Source organism: Hemicordylus capensis, chromosome 3 (genome assembly GCF_027244095.1).
Source record: "Hemicordylus capensis ecotype Gifberg chromosome 3, rHemCap1.1.pri, whole genome shotgun sequence".
Taxonomy (NCBI): Eukaryota; Metazoa; Chordata; class Lepidosauria; order Squamata; family Cordylidae; genus Hemicordylus; species Hemicordylus capensis.
This window is the reverse complement of record NC_069659.1, coordinates 359,394,408-359,409,106: the sequence shown is the minus strand read 5'-3', so window position 1 is coordinate 359,409,106 and position 14,699 is coordinate 359,394,408. Positions and strand designations below refer to the sequence as shown.

At 51.0% G+C, this 14,699-nt stretch overlaps 1 protein-coding gene across 1 annotated transcript in view; it reads right to left on the bottom strand.

Annotated features, from left to right (window-relative positions):
- The window catches only part of LOC128348776 (melanotransferrin-like), a 59,194-nt gene extending 45,002 nt beyond the window's left edge, over nt 1–14,192 (bottom strand). Inside the window, exons 1-2 of the mRNA XM_053304421.1 lie at nt 14,149–14,192; nt 1,720–1,819 (exon numbers count right to left, since the gene is read on the bottom strand). Of these exons, the coding sequence (XP_053160396.1) occupies nt 1,720–1,819; nt 14,149–14,172 (124 nt within the window). The 5' untranslated portion in view covers nt 14,173–14,192. The remainder of the gene's footprint in view (nt 1–1,719; nt 1,820–14,148) is intronic.
- Between the last annotated feature and the right edge of the window lie 507 nt (nt 14,193–14,699).

Sequence of the window (14,699 nt, the reverse complement as noted above, 5' to 3'; positions counted from 1 at the left end):
AGTTGTAGTCAACAACACCTGGGAATCCCTGTTAGAGGGAACAGTGCAAGGCACGCCCCCCGCCGCCCCCCCCCCAAGGAACACCAAACCCAGCTCCTCGCAGTCACCAGGGCTCTGCAGAGTTTAGCCAACAGGTGTTCACAACACTGCTTGTCAGCTGCCAGAGGAGTGCCGTGGCCAGCAGCAGTTCATACGGAGCAGCCCGGGAGGGGTGCCAAAGCGGGCACAGCTGCCTCTGCTTCCTGGCAGCTCAAGCTGCTCCTCTCCCTCCCGCTTTGCCTGAGAGCCCTGCTGCCTCCAGGCTGGCCATTTGCCAGGTAGAGCTGTTTTTGTAAACCACACGGCTTTACCTGACAGATGGCCAGCCTGCAGGCAGAAGGGCTCTCAGGCGAGGCGGAGGAGAGAGGAGTCACCTTTGGTGCCCCCCACCGACTTGTCAGGATGGGCCACTACTGGCAACGGCACAGAACATGACATTACCACACCGGGGGGGGGGCGGGGGGGGGCGGGGTGGAGAGCACAGGCTGGGACTCCCGGGCTCGGGAAGGGGTCCCACTCATGGCCGAGGCAAAGTCCCTTGGAAAACAAAACCGAAAAGGCAGGCTGAGGCAGGTGGGGTGGCTGGAGCATCCTGCCCCTGCTGCCTCCAGGCACTGGCTCCGAAGCCCAAGGCAGATCTGCCCCACCCTGAGGCGAGCACAAGGCGCAGCAGGGAAAGCTCCCCTCCTAGCATTGCATCTGTGTGGCCTCACATCTCGGGGGGGGGGGGGGGGCGGGTAGGGGTGGAGAAAGCGATTTCCAGCCCCCTGGTAGGCGGCCCCTGGAAAACGTACACAAACACTCCTCTTGCTTTTGAACATGGTTCTGTGGTATGTAGGCAGCGCTTTGCATACTGATGGCCGGATTGCATGAATAGGCCACCCCTGGACGCTTGAGCCCAGCGTGGCATACAAAGGAAGGGACCATCAAGACCAGCAACTTTAAACAGCTGAAACACACAGGAGCAAAGGCAACCACATCTGCAAGAGCGGCCAAGGAAATTCTCTCCAGAGGATCCAGAGCTCTGGAGAGTGTGCAGGAGAAGCCCCCCGGCCCCCCCTCGAGGGGAGTAGCTTCCACCGACTCCTGTGCTTCCTGCATTTCGGTTTCTAGAAGGCATTTCTTCCTGCTTGAAACAAGAGCCTTCTTTAACGCGAAAGAGGAAAAAAGGGCACCAGCAGCTTCTTGGACCCCTTTCTTCACTTTCCTTTCCGTTCCCGCGTCAAGAGGGAGCTATTTCAGACCCCCGGCCGTCGGAGCTCCGTGCACCACCTCTGCAGAGCACAACCCAGAGAACAGGTCCGTCGGAGTGGGCCTCTCCCTTCTGCTTTCTCCCGGGTTTAGGCCCCGGCAGTCTTGTGGAAGCTGCCCTTCGCTACTAGCCACAACACTCAAATAAACCTCACAACTCTCTGCTGCTGCCGCCTGCTTCCCCCCCGAATTCCCCTCAGCGCAGAGGAGTCTGCTTTGCTCAACCCAGAGTGACCCAGTGGCAGTGAAGGCGCTGGAGCTGGCTGGGAGCGAGCCCGCCTTTGCCACGGACTTGGGCGAGGCCCTTCCGCTCTTCCCCGTCCTGCTGCTGTGCCACCCCCTGCACCCTGGGAAGATCATCCCCTAGCAGCCCCGGCTGGGTTCTGCCCGGAGAGTGAGGCAGGCCTCCGTGCCAGCAGCAGCCCCTACCTTGGCCATACGCTTCACCCACCACTGGCTTCAGATTGTATTCCTTCCCAGCCTGGTAAATGGTGCCGCCATCCACAGCCAGAACGTCTGCCGAGCTCGCCTGTGTGCAGAAGAGAAGGATATTGATGCAGAACCGCCCTGGCAGGCCCTAAAGACGCCGGCAGGGTGGGCCACAAACCATGCAGCATCTTGGCATCAAGGCAGGAGAATTCATTGCGCAGCACTGTACAAAGGTATGGCCCGTCACTGTTGCCCAGGCTGGAGGAGTGCCAGCCCCTTCCCATGGAGGGGGGCAGTGGGGCAGGAAAGGAGGCACACAGGCTCCCCAGAGGAGGAAGCTCTTCCCCTCTTGCTCCGGCCATGAGCAACAGACAACCTAGCGAGGACCTGCTGAGCAGGTGTGCAAGAAGGGGGGGCAGTTTCTGCTTCTCTCTCCCCTGCTGCCCTCCAAAAGCCCTTTCCAGGCCTTTGGAGTGGGGCAGGGGAGAAGCAAAAAATCCCCCTCCCCCTCCATGCCCACTGGTTTGTGCAATGGGCTTGGGCCATCATCATCATCATCATCATCGCCTCCGGGGTGCTAGATGCTCCCTGTGGCATCATTTGCCCTTTGAATGCTGACCTGCTGCTGCACATCCTTTTGGTCAATGACTGCAAACCATGGATATTTACATACTGTTTTTCCACAAAAGATCTCAAAGAGAGGAAACAAACAAACAAGATTGTTCCCTTTTGCAAATAGGTGGCCTGTAGCCACAGATAGACCTGTCCTCCATGAATGTGTCTAAACCCCTTTTAAAGCCATCCAGGCTGCCGTCTGTCACCACTTCTTGTGACAGAATTTCATAGGCTGATAATGTGTTGTATGAAAAAGTACTTCCTTTTTTGGTCCTCCGTTCCTTGGCAATCCGTTTCATGGGATGACCCCTGGTCCTAGTGTTATGGGAGAGGGAGAAGAAGTTCTCTCTCTCCACTTTCTCCACGCCATGCATGATTTTATAGGCCTCTATCATGTCTCCCCGCAGTCATCTTTTTTCTAAACTAAAAAGCCCCAGCAGGTGCTGTAGCCTTGCCTGGTAAGGAAGGTGCTCCAGGCCCCTGATCATCTGGGTTGCCCTCTTCTGCACCTCAAACCAAAGGTGCTTACTTCTAAGTGGGCATGCACAGACTGTCAAGCCAAAATCCTTAAACAGTAAAATACACAGCCTAGTACGCAGGCAGTGATTTATATCAAAAGCCAGCTATACTCAACTGCCTGATAGAGTTCTGCCCGATAGAGAACTACCCGATAGAGATGATAAAAAAAACAAAGGCAACATTCCTCAGGGGATTACTGTACCTGTGAAACTCTCCCGGCTAGCTTCCTGCCTTAATCCAAGTGCAGCAGTTGAGCAGAATAATGACCTCATGTTTTGCTCCATAAGCCCACTTCTACAAGGGCTAGAGCTTAGCTTTAAAAAAATGCACTCTGGAATCTGGGGGAATCCGGGTGATTCCCGGATCCGGCCTAATCTACAGGGGAAAGAGCTGTGTGATGCAGATTGGGGTGGGCAGGATCCTGCCATGGGGTGAGGCAGCTCCAGGTGCCTCCACTCTTCAGGGAGCCCTTGTGTCCCTGCTCTTGTAGCCGCCAACGGGAGCAATGAATGACCCAAGAGAGTCACTGCGATGTGTGTGTTTGTGCGGGGGGGGGAGGGGGGGAGGTTGGCCATGCAGGCCACTTGGAGGCTGTTCCCTGGCGGTCAGCAAGAGGACTCCTTGCCTCGATCCAGTGGAAGCTGCACTGCACTTTGCCCCCACCCCCACCCCCACCGTGACAAAAAGATATAGGGAGACCAAGCGATTGGCCGGATGGCTGCTACACAAGCACCTGGCAATTTATGGGCTCTTGTTTGCCGTTTCCTGACATGCCTCCTCCAAGGGCAGAGTCCAGGCACTCCGGAATGCAAGACGGAGGGGGCGGGGGGTCCTCCTCCTCCTCCTCCTCCTCCTCGCAGGCTGGCCTTGGGCTATCTGGCATGTCAGGCCCCGAGAGGGTATTGTGAGGAGAGAGGACTCCTGGCCAGAACCGTCTCCTGGGTTAGAGTGGAGAGAAAAGATTGACCTATCCCCGGCTTCAGTTACTTCTTCAGCCACGATGGCAACTCAAGATCACTGGAAGAAGTCACTGTGCATTAGCAACGCTTTACCAAAGGGAAAACAGGTTGCCTGCATTTTTCGGCTGAGAAGAGCCCATGTTAAAGAGCAGAGCCTCATAGCCACGGAGGCTCCAAGAACATCACATGCAGACTCTGGCCAGGATGAATGAGATATCTTCTCATTCATTCACAGACACAACTAGAGGGAGGTATTTCCCATTGGCTCACTTTGTTCTATTATTTTAATTTTAATTTTATTTATTTTAGTTATTAAATTTTTATAGCGCCTGATTTGAAAGGCTCTAGGCAATTTCCATCCTGGCCGGATCGATAAATGGTCCTCAGGAGGCATTACATTCATTTAAAAAACTTACACCTACCACTTTAAAGAAAAAAGAATGTATCATGGAGATTTCTTTGTTATGCAGGGAGGGGTTCCGAGCAGCTGCCCTAAAGGCAAGGAAGAGCCGCTTCTGGCCGCATCACAAACGCAGTGGCCATTTAACTCCTGAACGGGGGCCATGTGGCCCCCACTCGGGAGCTAAACCAGCACCCCCGCATCTAATGTCAGATGCACGGGGCATGACGGGGCCATGAGGTGCGGCCCCTGATTGGGCGCGGCCCGGGTTCTTTGAACTCATTTGCCCAATGGTGGCTCCACCCCTGGCCGGATCAGCTACTTAACAATTAAAACATTTAAAACAGTTTAAAAACCCGGGCCAAACAGAGAGGTCTTAAGGGCTCTCCTGCAGGCCAATAATGAACTCAGATTACAGATTTCTGCCGGGAGTGCCTTCCACAGCCCAGGAGCAGCTACAGAGAAGGCCTCCTCTGAGTCGCCACCAGACGCACTGGTGGTAACTGGAGACGGACTTCCTCAAATGACCTTGACGTGTGGTGGTGATTGTGCAGAAGAAGACGCTCTCGAAGTTAACTCGGACCTAAGCCATTCAGGGCTTTAAAGGAAATAACCAGCACTTTGTATTTTGGCAGGAAACATATTGGCAGCCAGTGCAACTGTTTCAAAACAAGCATAATATGGTGCCTCTCTGGGTTGCCCCAGAGACCAATCTGACTGCCGTATTTTGAACTAACTGAAGTTTCTGAACTATGTACAAAGGGAGCCCCATATAGAGCGCATTGCAGTAGTCAAGTCTTGATGCTGCCAGCTGATGTACCATTTTGAGGTTGTCCTCTTCAATGGACACAGCTGTTGAATCAGCCGAAGCTGATAGAAAGCACTCCTGGCCATAGCCTCCACCTGAGATACCAGGGTAAGGCCTGGGTCCAGGAGCACTCCCAAGCTGCACGCCTGCTCCCTCCAGAGGAGTACAACCCCATCCAGTGCAGGAAGGTCTAACTCATCCCTCAAATTCTGAACCCCTACAATGAGCATCTCTGTCTTGCTTGGATTCAGTTTCAATCCCTCAGCCAGCTCATTACTGCCTGTAGGCAGGCATTTAGGGAATGAATGCCATTTCCTGAAGATGAAGATGAAAGAAGAAGTAGATATGGGTATCATCAGCAAACGGATAACACCCAGCACCAAACCTCCTGATGACCTCACCCTGCGGTTTCATGTAGATATTAAAAAGCATTGTTCACAGAATGGAGCCCTGAGGGACTCCATATAACAGCTCCCGTTTTGAGAAGCAACTGTCACCAAGCTCCACCATCTAGCATCTACCTGAGAGATAGGAGCAGAACCACTGCAAAGCAGTGCCCCCTATCTCTAACTACTGTTCCCTCTAAGGCGTGCGTGCGTGCACACACTCACAAGTTTTTGGATGTCGGCTCTGTTCATTTGGGATCCTGCTCAGGTTGGCTCAGGAAGGTCCCACTTTGAATGCATGTGGCACACACTGCCTTGATACTGCTGTCCAGAACAAAACTCATTCTGTCCAGAGATGGAAAAAAAAAATAGAGGGACCACTGTCCCCAACTCTCCCAGGCGATCCAGAAGGATACCATGGTTGACAGTATCGAATGCCACAGAGGGATCCAAAAGAAGCAGCAGAGTCACACTCCCTCCGTCGATTCCCCAGTAAAGGTCATCCATCAGTACGACCAAGGCTGTCCCAACCCTATAGCCAGCTCTAAAGCCAGTTTGAAATGGGTCTAGATAATCAGTTTCCTGCAAAACCACCTGGAGCTGGTTGGCCACTACCTTCTCAATCACCTTGCCCAACCAAGGGAGATTGGAGATTGGCCTATAACTATCCATCACTGAGGGATCCAGGGTAGGCTTCTTAAGAAGAGGTCTAACCATTGCCTCCTTCAGACAAGGAGGCACCCTACCCTCCCTCAGCGATGCATTTATGATATTAACCAGGCCGCCTCCAACAATCTCCCTGCTAGATAGAAGCAGCCAAGTTGGGCAAGGATCCAGAGAACAGGTGGCAGGCTACATCACCCCAAGCAGCTTGTCCACATCCTCAGGAGTCACAGACTGAAACTGATTCAATCTAATACTGCAAGAGGGATTGCAGACGCCTCCTTCATAGACCCTGCAAAAGTAGTGGAGTCCAAGTCGGCCCAAATACAGGAGATTTTATCCCCAAAGAACCTATTAAAAAGCACCACAGCAGAACAAATTTTCTGCTGACTGGTTTAAAACTGAAGGAGCAGAAATTAGGAACATAGGAAGCCGCCACATACTGAATCAGACCATTGGTCTATCTTAGAATTGTCTTCACAGACTGGCAGCAGCTTCTCCAAGGCTGCAGGCAGGAATCTCTCTCAGCCCTATCTTGGAGAAGCCAGGGAAGGAACTTGAAACCTTCACACAGTGGGCCACTGTGTGAACCAGGACGCTGGACTAGATGGGCTTTCTTGGGCCTGATCCAGCAGGCCTGTTCTTATGTTCATAAATCTTCTGCTCTTCCCAGAGCGGCTCCATCCCCTGTGGGGAATATCTGACAGTGCTCACACATCAAGTCTCCCATCCATATGCAACCAGGGCAGATTCTGCTTAGCTAAGGGGACAAGGCAAGCTTGGTACCACAAGACCAGCTCTCCTCTCCTAATTAAACTCCTCATGACCTGGGATAGCTTGGCCAAACATGAGCCGGCAGACGCAATGCACGCTGACCAAAATCCCTTTTTTGCTGCATGCACCGCTGCTGCATAAGCCTCCAAATGGGTCTTATGCTATGTGCTGTCAAATTTGAGCCGAGTTCTCCTTCGCTTGCGTTCCAATCGCCCACCCAGTCGCTTCAGCCCCCGCAATTCCTCAGTATACCAAGGGGCCATTTTTGAAGCAGGTCGGAAGGGACGCTTAGGAGCAATCATGTCTACTGCCCTGGTGAGTTCCCTATTCCAGGTTCCCACCAGAGCATCGACAGAATCACTGGCAGGACCAACCACAAAACCCTCCAAGGCTTTTTGGAATCCTACTGGGTCCAGCAGCCTCTTTGGCTGGATCATCCTAATAGATCCACCACCCCTGCAGGGGTGGATTGTGGCTATGAAGCCAACCTTAACCAGGTAGTGGTCCGTCCATGACAATGGGGAAACCACAGGATCTCCCACCCATGGAACACACCCTTCATCCAAACAAAAGACCAAATCAAGTGTGTGGCTGGCAACCTGAGTTGGTTCGGAAACTAATTGGGATAGCCCCATAGTTGTCATGGCTGCTATGAACTCCTGAGCTGCACTAGACAAGCCGGCCATTTAGCTAAAAGCATCAAGAGGAATAACAAAAACTTTAAACACATCAGAAATAGGAAACATGCCAGGGAAGTGGTTGATCCATTAGATGATGATGGCATGAAAGGGATTATTAAGTAGGATATGGAGATTGCAGAGAAGCTAAATGAGTTCTTTGCATCTGTCTTCATGGCAGAAGATACCGAGCGTATACCTGTGCCTGAGCCCGAGCTTCTCAGGGACAGAGGCAGGCGCGGAGCCTGACCACCAGTGGCCAGTGTGCGGCTGTGGCGGCAGCCCTGCTCACCCCGCCCCCACATCTGATGTCAGAAGCTGGGGGCGTGGTCTGGCTCCTGAACGGAGCCCTGCGGCTCCATTCGGGAGTGTGTGTCAGGCTGGTGCTGCGTTTGCAGAGCTGGCCATTTAACTCCAGAAGGGGCCATGTGGCCTCTTTGGGAGCTAGTCTGGGGCTGGCACTGCATTCGCAGCGCAGCCAAGAGCAGATCTTCCCAGCCCGCTCCTGGCCATGCTGCAAACACAGCGGCCATTTAACTCCCAAACTGGGGCTGCGTGGCCCCTGCTCGGGAGCGAAACCAGCATGCCCATGTCTGATGTCAGATGCTGGGGTCATGGTCTGGCTCCGTTCAGGAGTGTGTGTCAGAGTGTGTGCATTCACAGAGCCGGCCATTTAACTCCTGAAGGGGCCGCGCGGCCCTTTTGGGAGCTAGTCTGGGGCTGGCACTGCATTTGCGGCGCAGCCAGGAGCGGCTCTTCCCTGCCTTAAAGGTAGGGAAGAGCCGCTCCTGGCTACGCCACGAACGCAGCAGCCATTTAACTCCCGAATGGGGGGCGTGCGTCCCCTGCTTGGGAGCTAAACCAGCACCTCTGCATCTGACATCAGACTTGGGGGAGGGTGTTGGGGCCATGAGGTGCGGCCCCTGATTGGACACGGCCCGGGTTCTTTGAACCCATTGGCGCAATGGTGGCGCCGCCCCTGGACAGACCCTAAAGAACGGAATCAGACAGAGGATGTCATCTCTGTCGTCAAGAGAGATGACCTTCTAAACCATCTGGAAAAATTAACAAGTTGGTAAGAACTAATCTGCCTACTTTCCTTTAACTATAATCTTAATTGATAATTACCATGCTCACAAGTAACCCCTCTTGTGCCTTAACCATTCATGCATCCGCCATCTTGAATCAGAGTGTATGACATCATTACAAATGGCAACCTTGAGTCATCCCTACATGTCCCTACACCTGTAGCAAATTTGGTTCAAATCAGTGATGCGGTTCACAAGTTTGCCCACCTGTGCCTCAAATGTTCACATGTCCACCACAAGAGTCCTAAACAAACTCCAATGTGAAATTGCCAACCTCCTTGCAAAAATATGTAACTTGTCCCTACAATCAGGTTCTGTACCAGAGGACTGGAAAGTAGCCAATATAGCCAAAAATAGGGGGGATCTGGGAAATTACAGGCCAGTTAGCTTAACATCTATTCCAGGCAAATTGATGGAAAGCATTCTCAAGGATAAAATTGTTAAGCATATAGAAGAACAGGCCCTGCTGGGAGTGAACCAGCATGGCCTCCGCAAAGGTAAATCTTGCCTCATGAACCTTTTGGAGTTCTTTGAGACTCAACAGGCATGTGGATAAAGTTGATCCAGTTGACATAGTATACTTGGACTCCCAAAAAGCTTTTGATAAAGTTCCCCACCAAAGGCTCTTGAGTAAACTTAGCAGTCATGGGATAAGGGGACAGGTTCATGTGTGGATCAGTAACTGGTTGGGTTAGGGTTAGGGGAAACAGAGGGTAGGAATAAATGGACAGTTTTCACAATGGAGATAGGTAGGAAGTGGGGTCCCCCAGGGATCGGTACTTGGACCAGTGCTCTTTAACTTGTTCATAAACAATCTAGAAGTTGGGGTGACCAGCGAAGTGGCCAAATTTGCAGATGACACTAAACTATTTAGGGTAGTGAAATCCAAAAGAGATTGTGAGGAACGCCAAAAAGATCTCTCCAAACTGGGGGAGTGGGTGACAAAATGGCAAATGCAGTTCAGTGTAGGCAAGTGTAAGGGATGCACATTGGGGCAAAAAACACCAACTTCACATATACGCTGATGTGATCTGAGCTGTTGGTGACTGACCAGGGGAGAGATCGTGGGGTTGTGGTGAACTGCTCATTGAAAGTATCGACAGTGCGTGGCAGCTGTGAAAAAGGCCATTTCCGTGCTAGGGATCGATAGGAAGTAGGGATGTGCGAAACATTTCGGATACAAAACGTTTTGTACCCAAAACATTCTGTTTCGGGTGTTTTGTAGACAAAACAAAACACCCATTTTCCAGATCCAAAAGTTTTCTATACAAAACAAAACGTCCCTGTTTCGGCTACAAAACGTTTTGGTGTTTCGGACCTCCATTTTTGTGGTGATCTCTGAGTCAGTCTCCATTTTGTGTTTGACATCTCTTTGAATTTCCCACCCTTCCAGCCTTCTGATCGGTGACCTAAATCATGGGCTGACCTGCTGACAATTCCCTCCTTGTTCCGCATTGGCTCTTTTGCTTCTTGCCACTCTTTACTGACCCCACATTGGCCAGGGGAAGGGTTGCTAACCCATGGGGTGCTGGGTCCTGTTGATTCCGTGGTGTTCTGAGTGTAGATTTTCTGGTAGCAAATGAGAGTGGGTTCTTGTTTTTCACTGAAAATCTCATATGCTACCAGAGAATCTATAATGAACACCTCAGAAACAACAAAACCCAGTACCCCACGGGCTTGTGGGTATGGGGGTGGTTGGCACCCTATGTGCACTACACAACCCCTCGCTCTGGGCAACCCCAGTGCCCCCCAAGTGGAATTATGGGGCTGCTGAAACCTAAACCTCCATTATTCCCTATGAGAGAAATCTTAGACACGTAAACTTCATCAAATCACAAAAGATCAGCCCTTTGCCCAATTTCTTTGAAATAATTCTGGAAGTTTCCTTGCCCCCATTGGGCACTACCACCCACCACACTCCACTCTGGGTCATCCCTTTCCCCTTGATTTGAAGCTATACATTTGCTGGAATCTCCATTATTCCCTATGGGAAAATTCTTAAAGATGTGTAAACTTTAAAAATTCACAAAAAATCAGCCCTTTGCCTAATTCCTTTGAAATATGGCTGATAGCTTCCACCCTTTGGACAATACCACCACCACCCACTCTTTTTGCCCTGGGACCCTTTTTAAAAATCCAAATTGATTCGGATTTGGAAAATTCGGCTACAAAACAAAACAGGGCTGATTCGGATTCAGAAAATTTGGGTACAAAACAAAACGGGGATGTTTCGATTCGGATACAAATCAAAACAAGAAAATTCCAAAATGCACACTCCTATTAGGAAGGGGATTGAAAATAAAAATACTAATATTATAATGCCTCTATATAAATCTATGGTGTGGCCACATTTGGAGTACTGCGTACAGTTTTGGTCACTGTATCTTATGGAGGACATTGTAGAACTGGAAAAGGTGCAGAGGAGGACAACCCAGATGATCAGGGGCTTAGAGCCACCTTCCTTAGGAGGCAAGGCTACAGCACCTGGGGCTTTTTAGTTTAGAAAAAAGACAACTGAGGGGTGACATGATCGAGGTCTATAAAATCATGCATGGTGTGAAGAGAGTGCATAGAGATAATTTTTTCTCCCTCTCACATAACACTAGAACCAGGGGTCACCCCATGAAATTGATTGCCACGAAATTTAGGACCAATAAAGGGAAGTACTTTTTCACACAACACATAATTTACTTATGGAATTCTCTGCCACAAGATGTGATAACAGTCACCAGCCTGGATGGCTTTAAGAAGAGCTTATTAGTGGCTACTAGCCTGGGGGCTATAGGCCACCTCCAGCCTCAGAGGCAAGATGCCTCTGAATTCCAATTGCAGGGGAGCAACAGCAGAAGGGCATGCACTCAGCTCTTTCCTGTGGACTCCCCAGAGGCATCTGGTAGCCCACTGTGTGAAGCTAGACTAGATAGGCCTTGAGCCTGATCCAACAGGGCTGTTTTTATGTAATATCTGGTACCCACAGTGGCCCACCAGATGCAGCTAGGAAGCCCCCAAGCAGCAGGCCCCCTCTTCTACAAGCACCATTGCTCCCCTGCAACTGGTATTCAGAGGCCTCCTGCCTCTGAGCCTGCAGGTGGCCTATAGCCACCAGGACTAGTAGCCATTAACAGACCTGTCCTCCATGAACTTGTCTCCCTCCATGAATTTGCCTCACTCCCGCCAAGAATTCAAGTCCTAAGGAAATGCCTTGGTTGCCTTAATGGGAAGGCTGGTCCTGCTAGGCCCCTGATCATCTTGGTTGCCCTCTTCTGCACCTTCTCCAGTTCTATAATGTCGCTTTTGAGATATGGTGACCAGAATGATAGATAGTACTCCAAATGTGGCCTCACCATAGATCAGTATAAAGATGTTATAATATTCGCAGTATTTGTTTTAGTCCCCTTCCTAATAATCCCTAGCATAGATGTTGACTTTTTCATAATTGCCCCTCGCTGGGGTGACACTTTCAATGAGTTGTCCACCACAACCCCAAGATCCCTCTCGTGGTCAGTCAGCAACAGTTCAGACCCCATCAGTGTATAAATGAATTAGGGAAGTTTGCCCCAATGTGCATCACTTTACACTTATTTATTTACACTTTACACTTATTTGACCTACATTTGCCATTTTGTTGCCCACCAACCCAGTTTGGAGAGATCCTTTTGGAGCTCCTCACAATCTGGTTTGGATTTCACTACGCTAAATAGTTTAGTATCATCTGCAACTTTGGCCACTTCTGGATGGGGTCACACTTCCCCAGAAGGAACAGGTACACAGTCTGGATGTGCTTCTAGATCCAAGCCTCTCCCTGGTGTCCCAGGTTGTGGTGGTGGCCAGAAGTGCCTTCTATCAGCTTTGGCTGATATGCCAGCTGCATCCATTTCTTGAGATAAACAATGTAGTACGGAAACTATAGAGGGTCCAGAATGCAGCAGCCAGGTTGGTCTCTGGGTCATCTCGGAGAGACCATGTCACTCCTAACTTAAGATATTTACACTGGTTGCCAATAGGTTTCTGGGCAAAATACAAGGAGCTGGTTATAACCTATATAGCCCTAAACACCTTGGGCCCTCGCTGGTATTTAAGAGAACGTCTTCTTCGCTATGAACCCCACCGCCCATTGAAATCATCAGGAGAGGTCCGTCTGCAGTTCCCACCCACTTGTCTGGAGGCTACTCGGGGACGGGTCTTCTCCGCTGCTGCCCTGAGGCTTTGGAACACACTTCCTGCTGAAATAAGAGCCTCCCCATCTCTGACAGCTTTTAAAAAGTATTTAAAGATGCATCTGTTCACCCAGGCTTTTAATTAAATGCTATTTTAATAGGTTTAATATTGTTCCAAAATTTTAAATTGTTGTAATTTGTTTTGTTTTAACTAACGTTTTGACTTTTTCTGTTTTGTTTTATTGTAAACTGTCCAGAGATGCAAGTTTGGGGTGGTGGTATAAAACACGTGGAATGAATCAATCAATCAGCCATTTTGCTAGGCCACAGGAGGGGCCAGCTGCAGGCTGTCAGCTGCTGGGACCCGGGACCCAGGGAAGCTGATTACCAGCCAAGAGCCTGGTCCAGAGCAGGAGAGCTGCAAGCCAGCCAGGCGCACAGGGAGCTACAGAAGCAGACGGGAGGTCCAAGTCTCACGAAGACGAGGTTCCAGGCTGCCAGCCAGTGGCCAGCAGAAGAAGCCGCTTCCTCAGGCCAGAGGCGAGGGAGTCTGCCTGAGGAGCAGCAGCTTCTATGGCCAGAGCTTCCTAGCGCTTGGTGGGTGGGGGTGGCTCCAGGGCCGGATTCAGCCAGTGCGGGGCCGGTAGCATATGTTATAAAGGGGCCCTAGATTTTTTAAAAAGCCCATAAATATTAAAACATAAATTATTTCCTTGCATAGTAAAGTGATTCACTTTTTTCATTTGCTATATTTTGGAGTATGGGAGACCAAAGCACAAACTCACACATACTACAACAGTGAATATTTATATACCATTTTCCAGTCAAAATTCTCAAAGTGGTTTACATAGAAAAATAAAAAGTGGAGAGATGATTCTCTGTCTCCAAATGGCTCACACTCTAAAAAGAAAAATGTGGTAGGCACCAGCAACAGCCACTGGACAGATGCTGTGCTGGGTCTTCTCTTAAAAGGCACATTTAGCAGAAAAGGGATATTTTGTCTAACATGGACCAAATAAAACAGGTAAAGTTTTAACTTTAATTTCCAGTTGGAAGCTGGGCGTGTGGGGCCCTCAAAAACATGGGGCCTGTAGCAAATGCTACATTTGCTACTACGTTAATCTGCCTCTGGGTGGCTCTTGGGGGCAGCCGACTGAAGATTCAGATTGGCCAGCCCCACGGCTTCAAGGGTGCCCTCCAAGTCAGGCACTCCAGTCTGCTGGGCTTGCAGAGGAAACAGATCACTGGGGGGGCAGGGAGGCAGGACCCTGGCTACTGGAGCTGCAGTTGGAGACACCCCCCACCCTCCCCGCTGCCCTGCATCTTGATCCCATTGGCACCACCTGACTGGCTAAAAGCAAGAAGGAAGCACCACCTCATTACCTGCCTGGCTGCATTTGCTCGCATGGGTCATCCTTACTGCTCCCTCAACATTTAGACTGGAAGATCCTCAGGGCAGAGACTGGCCTTTTTGATGGGTGCCATTGCATGTCAAGTGCAATGTGTGTGTGTGTGTGTGTGTGGGCATAAACCACAACGAGAAGGTGGGAGGGGGGCACCATCACTCAGACTGGACTTGAACTCTAGTGGGGAGTGCCGAAGGCTGCCTGCAGGCCAGGCCTTCTGTCCCCAGCCCACATTTGGGATGGTGGGCTGGGCTGCCTCTTCCCACCAAGCCCTGGCTGCAGAAGATGCTGCTGCACAGACCGGCCTGGGGAAGAGGAGCCCCAGGTGGCCTTCACTCCTCCCCTCACGCAGGAGTGTCTGTGGCAAGCAGCCAGGGGGCCAGCCCTGCCCCGTCTGCAAGCAGCTCCTCTGCTCACAGAAGCTGCTCTGTGCAACTTGCTCAGCCCAGACACTGCCGCTTTGTCCGGCTGCCTCGTCATCCGCTCCCCACCGCCGGATCAGGCCACTTCCAGCCCGCAGGACGCCTG